This window comes from Tachysurus fulvidraco, chromosome 4 (genome assembly GCF_022655615.1).
Source record: "Tachysurus fulvidraco isolate hzauxx_2018 chromosome 4, HZAU_PFXX_2.0, whole genome shotgun sequence".
NCBI lineage: Eukaryota > Metazoa > Chordata > Actinopteri > Siluriformes > Bagridae > Tachysurus > Tachysurus fulvidraco.
Window position 1 is genome coordinate 31,981,044 of NC_062521.1, and position 6,893 is coordinate 31,987,936.

Here is a 6,893-nt window from a genome sequence, read left to right on the forward strand (position 1 = left end):
GCACACCTGTCCTGCAAGGTGCTGTTCCCGAACCAGGAAGTGATGCTACCCATCAGGACGCTCTCAATGGTGCAAGAGTAGAAGGTCTTTAGCACCTGAGAGGGTAGTTTATAGTCCCTTAAGTGTCTCAGATGGTACAGATGCTGCCAGGCCTTCTTCACCAGGGTGTTGATGTGACAGGACCATGACAGGTCCTGTGTGATGTTAACACCTAGGTACCAGAAACTGTCCACTCTCTCCACTGGGGTCCCGTTGATGTTTAGCAGTTGGTATGACCACTCCTGCTTCGGGCTGAAGTCCACTATCAACTCCTTAGTCTTGCTAATGTTCAGGAGAAGATTGTTGGATTGGTGTGGGGACATACAGTGTCTTTATAAGTACAATTAGACTGTATTATTTGTGTCCTCCTTCAATAATTGCTCATGAGAAATTTTATATTTATTGCCCCCCCGCCACTGTTAAATGTTAAATTTAAGCCCATAGTCTCATGTGGGGCACCATCTCTCTAGGTTTTTAGTCTCCTGTAGGTAGGCCGACTTGTCGTTGTTGGAGATCAGGCCCACCACAACAGTGTCGTCAGCAAACCTGATGATGGTGGTGGAGTTGGAAGTGGCCACACAGTCATACAGTATGTGTACAGTGAGTACAGCAGGGGGCTCAGAACACAACCCTGGGGAGCTCCAGTGCTGAGGGTGAGGGTGGATGAGGTGTGTGAATGAAGTCCAACTTAGAGGTACATACCTCTCCCTGCACCTTGTAAATTCTGTACATCATTGTTACAATGACCCAAAATTCCATACCAGGTCAAGACACACTTTACACTGGTCAACATTCTCTTCAACAGTTGGTAGATAATACAAATTTACACCAAACCTGCTAGCCCCCTTGGTAACCATGTGACTGTTCCCTCCTTTGAAAGTGATTGTTGCTCTTTCATTTACTGCCCTTGCCACTGAGAAAATTTCATGTGGGTACGAAGGCATGTACGGTGCGTCCAAAAGCTGTGCTCTGTGGTCTCGTCCAGTGCTGTCTAGGAGATAAATCACTGCCGTTCCTCTTTGTTGTGCCATTCCATTGCACTTTGTGCTATCGGCTAATTCTGCTGAATGAGTTTCTGGTGAAAAGAATTGTCAAAGCTTTTGAACATTCTGATGTCGTTCACAATGTGGGACGTTGCTCCAACGTCTACCATGAAGTCTTTCTTCTTTACGTTGTTTGGAGACCTTCCACTTTAAAGTCTTTGGCTTTAAAGAGATGGCCTTGGTCGCTATCTTGTTCATCTGTGACTTTTCTAGCACCATCTTTGTTTTCCCTTTTCCTTGCACAGGGATTCTGCATGTGTAATATCTTTACAGTGATTGCACCAAAATGGTTGTGAAACAGTTTCTGATTTGTGTCCTTTTATCCCACATTTGTAACATGTCATGTTGGTATCATTATCTTCCCTGACGTTAGTGTGTGACTTGATATAGCCTCGTCCCTGTCTCGTGTATTTTTCTCGCATCATCTATAGATTCTGTTCTTTTCATTTTTTCTGACTCCTCGTAGATCCGTAGTCTTCTAAAGAAAGTCTGTTAATGTAACTTTGTCCTCATTTTGCATTATGTGGACAGCTTGAATGCTGAGCAGTCGGCATTCTTCCGTCTATCTTTAACTAGCTGTTCTGTGGCTCACCGGTGGGCTCATGTAAAATAGTCTCTGTTAGCTTGAGAGTATGTAAGCAGCCTAGGAATCTTGTTTGCCAAATGTCATTTTTATCTTCGGATCCGTCAAACAAAAGCTGCAGTGCCATGACTCCTGTCGCTCTGCTAGCCATTTTGTTAACCTGCCAATTTTGCTACTAACTATACTTCTACTGCTAAGCTATTTCTAAGATAGATAGATTCATTCAATAACATGTAGTACGTAACGTAAAAGTTACTCAAAAGAATGATCCAGGGCCCAAAAATTTGTATGCTGTTCATATGCTCAGTTCTATTCAGTTCACGTAAGAAAACAATCGAAGCGTTACACGTCTCATTATCGACTTCTTTAAGAATTCTTATTTAGAAACTGTAACAAGCATCGACTTGTACATCCGACACTAACGCTATTAACTTCCAAACTAGAGTGCATTGTAGAACGTAATGACATCACACCTGAATGTAGCATAATACCTTCAATAATTCTCTTTAAATAGCCTTAGAGTAAATAATGTGTCTCTCATTCTCATACAGCAGTGCAATAAAAACTCTACTAGTGCAGTGGCATAGATCTGTATAGAGTGTATAAAGAGGACATTTTAATTAGATAAAAGAAGTCAACAGAAGACAAATAATGAACTGCAGTGTGGTGAGTATTGTTTGTGAGTCTGAGTTATTTGTATAAGTGATTTGAATGGATGTTGTACTGCAGTGAACCATGTCTTAGGTCATATCTAACATAACAGGGTAAAGTTAAGGAACAAGCTTTCGATTTCAGCTTTAAGGTGTAAAATATAAACATGTGAAATATTTGTGGAATGATAGTTAACTGTTGATTATTTTCATTAAATTATACTATTGTATATTATATAAATATTTAGACTTCTTTGAGCAGAATTAATTCTGTACTGTCAAGGTGTAGAAAAGAAATGAGTAAGATTTCAGTTTTTCTTTCTTTAAGTTCTGTGCAGAATCTTTTTATTTTAAATAGTTAACATTTTTAGCAAAAGCTGACAAGTCAATCTGATCAGTTCTTCATCCATATTTTCAGTAAAAGGGAATCAAAATGCACTAAAGTAGTAAAGTCTATCAGAGTTTTTGTATCTGTCCGATGTTCTCAGGACAATCAGACACAGTAAAACTAAATAAATATTCTAGATCATATAGAGGGCTGTTGGTTTATGTACAATAAATATATGTACTATAATACAACATAACATTCAGTGTCAGATTGAAATCTATAGTCTTATAAAGAAAGAAGAAACAGTTAATAAATTGAACATTTAAAAGTACAGAATGAAATCAAATCTAAATCAACTGTCTTACAAGCAGAAGTGAAAAAAATCACTTAAAAAAAAAAAGCAAAGATTTAGCATACATTTACTGTATATGCTCATGTATTTGTGACAGCATTTACACAGACTTTAGTAACTCAGGGATCTTTTACTAGTAAAAGTTCTATCTAAGAACTCCAAAATATTACACACTATGTGTCCTCAAACTAAAAGTAATCAGTGCACTACAGAATTTACACTATATGAGATTTAGAGATCACAAGTCTCCCTAGTGTTAGTCACTGCAGTAATGTTTTCCTCCTCCTGGTGAAACACCACTCCATCTGGTTGCTTTCTCCATGTCACAGTGATGTTCTCAGCCATTCCATAATCCTTCAGTTTCTGCTTCAGCTGAAGAACAGAACATGACTTTAGTTAGTGAATGATGCAGGATGAGAATCTCTGGTGAGATGTAAAAATGCTACATAAGATGTATTATGATTAGACTACAGTCTGTTCATGTCTCAGTGTGATGAAGGCTCGATGTCTGGCTGCAGTAATGAGAAGGTGACTGTACACTGAGTGAAGATGAAACCCACCTTCTCCTCAATAGCTGTCATTATTGTAGGATCATTCACATCCTGACTGGACTTCAACTTCATTCTTATGGTCTTCTTCTGTGTTGGGAATACTGGAGGCAGAAACAGAAACAAATATAGAAAATTAACACCACATTCAGAAATCAACTTAAATTACATTAACATGAGACTGAATTTAATTTAAACTCACCATAACAGAAGAAAGGCAGTATGTTTGAGCACTGTTCTACATCAGCCAAACCACCATTTAAATAGACACAACTTTTATTCATCAGATAATCATCAGCGTTTCCCTGCGACCACTTAATGACTGACACGTCGGTGGTCCGGTCTGTCCAATACCAGGGGTCTCTCACAAGGCCAATCCAAGTCCAGGTCCAGTCATTCTTACTCCCTACAATTGCATTTACTGTTGTGTTTCTCACACTGGCCAGGTCTGTATGGTGCTGCCTACAGTAACTTTGAGCATCAAACCACGACTTATACTGATTGATTAGAACATAACGCTCAGTAGCATTCTCCCTGTCTGTGAGAAAAACACATGATTACAATGTAATGTGTGGATATTCAAGTTAGTCATTATAAAATGATATTATGGTCATGAATCGAAAGAACATAAGGATAAAAATATTGATATTCTTAGTAATAATAAAAGGTGGAATGGAGTAACAGCATTTCAAACTTCTTAAATAATTTACACTATATAGAATAATCAACAATTTATCATGTTTCTTTAACTTATGTTACTGTAACATTACTGATTGAACCTTCAATTACCTCATTACAAAGACCACAAACACAAAGTTTGCATTCAAAACCTGCTACTACATCGATCACATGCATCACATTCACATTCAGGAAATGTATTAAATAACAAAAAATGTGTTGAAATATTCATTCTTCCCTGCATAGTAACTTAATGTTATAAACACACCTAGTGAGTGTGTTAACACAGCGTGCTCACATTTATTAGCTTAAACCATAAATCATTATCATATTTATTAGCACAGATCAAAACACAACGGTGCCGATTCATCCCAGACTCAATAATCCACAGTACATGGTAGTATTCCAGAATTAGTTTAAATATAATAAAAACTGTATTACTCACCATCAAAACAAACAAATGGGAATGAATAGGTACATGGTGCATCATACCAAATCCAATGAGATATGTAACCACACAACTCATCTCCATTCTTGTCGTCAGGTTGCTGGACTCCCCATGATGTAAAATCTCCCAGTGACTCATTTTGGAAGCTCCAGTGCCAGCTGTTGATGTTCGTGTACAGTCCAATCCAAGCATCACCTGAGAATTGTTGTGTCTGTGCTGCGCTCTGAAGATTGGCCATCTCATTATAACTTTTGATGATAGCCAGGTCAGTGTATGTGGCTCGGCAGAAAGCCTTAGCGTCGTTCCATGTTTTCCCCTGCTGGATCAGATAGTACTTACGAGAGAAAGACAGGACAAGGGCAAAGACTCCTGTGGAGGAGATGTTTAAAGTTTAGATTTTTTTTTTTTTTTTTGCCTTTCTTACAATGTTATTATATATTTCCCTTATTATATTTTCCTTATATTTCCCTTTCTTAATCCTGTGGATTTTTATCCATATGACCTGCGAATCTTGCAGACAACAATGGATTTCACTATACAACAGAATATTGCTAAGTCAAATGTCAGCTTAAGATGAGCCATAACTGTGAATTAGGAGACTATGTGGCTCTATGAGGTGGTCCAGTGTTGCTCAACAGGCACTCAGACAGGTAAGTTCCTAGTTGCACAAACTGGAGTGTGTCCAACAGGTAGTCAGTGACCCATGAACACACACACATTTCCACCTGCGTCCTTTCAGCTACTCTTTCAGCCGGAGTAATCGGTTTGTGTTAAATGCTATCAGGAAATCAAAGAATGTGATTCTGACTGATGTTTTAGTTCAGTTACGAGAGGGCATTGTGTAGTAGTTACACAACTGCATTGTTCATGCCTACTTACTGTATAAGTGGCTTAAAGGCAAACTGCAGGATGAGATGGAGATGAAATAGCACTAGAAACAGCACTTTTCCTCCTTTTCCTTTCCTCTTCGTTTTATTTAGTGCATCTTCCAGAGATTTTGTAATCCAGGGACTGGTATTAGGAAAACAACGCCCCCCCCCCTTTACCGTAGCTGTAGTGTCTATGTCGTTAATGTCCTTTTGTTCATGTCTTGCCCAGCTGGTTGATGGCAGTCATGTGACCTCGAAGTAGATCTGCTTTGAAAGCCTCACTATGTGATGAGCTGAGTTTATGACATCACATGCAATTTCTTTGTCCACCACCGGATGGATTTAAACAAAATAATCACCATGGTGACCATGAATTCCGACAGCAGATAATATAGAAGCGGACATATGTTTCAGTGACACACCTTCACAGTGACATGGACATCAGCTGTTAATTACAGAAAGTGTGACCCCTTACCCTTTCTTCTTACTGCTCAGTTCTGTCAATTTTGCAAGAAATGCACACATTCGAATGTGATTTTTAAAAACAAGTGCAGCTATGAATAGTTATTGTGTCTGAAATGAACATCTTTAGCATCATCAACTGAGAAAAGTTACACAATCCAGGATATGTTCACTGTAGTCACTTTTCTTTTACATAATGATCAACACATAGGGTGTCTGGTGGTTATATGTACAGTATCAGGCTGATATTCTACATGCAAACACGTGCACGAGAACACACACACACACATGCACACAAACACACATTTTGTTATTTGTAATTTAGAGTTTACACACATTAGGTTGATAGTATACACACACATTTGTGAAATCTTTTCTCACCTGTTAAAAGCAGGAGTACAAACAGACGGTGCTCCATCACTGATATGTTGCCGGAGAACTCACTATGAGATTTAAAAAAAAATACCTAACTGACAAACTCTATCAAGTAAAACAAAATACACACACACACACACACACACACACACACACACACACACACACACACACACACACACACACACACACACACACACACACACAAAAGAAAGAAACAAAATACACCAGAAAGAATTTCGGGCAAATGTTTACACACATTGATCTTTAACACAAAGTCACAAATTGACAAAAAATGTCTCACACCCCCTGAGACAAGATTCTTTTTGTCCTTTAATTCCCCTCCTTACAGACCCATCTAAGCAGCCCAACTTTCTAGTGTCCTACATCTTCTGATACACTCAGACAAATAGTTAAATCAGTAAGTCAGATACATGGAAGACTAGTTAGATACATGGGAGCTAAACCATTAAGAGCCTTGTACGTAAGTAGCAGCAGTTTGTAATCAGTTCTAAACT

The 6,893-nt window shown here is 38.5% G+C and overlaps 1 protein-coding gene across 1 annotated transcript; it reads right to left on the bottom strand.

The window, feature by feature from the left end:
- Positions 1 to 2,715: 2,715 nt before the first annotated feature.
- On the bottom strand, positions 2,716 to 5,059 carry LOC113634102 (putative C-type lectin domain family 20 member A). The gene is made up of 4 exons (XM_027132828.2): positions 4,667 to 5,059; positions 3,746 to 4,081; positions 3,556 to 3,647; positions 2,716 to 3,367 (listed from the first exon to the last, which is right to left on the bottom strand). Exons 1-4 carry the CDS (start codon positions 4,905 to 4,907, stop codon positions 3,227 to 3,229), a joined length of 810 nt encoding a protein of 269 aa, XP_026988629.2. The 5' UTR covers positions 4,908 to 5,059; the 3' UTR covers positions 2,716 to 3,226.
- Positions 5,060 to 6,893: the final 1,834 nt, after the last annotated feature.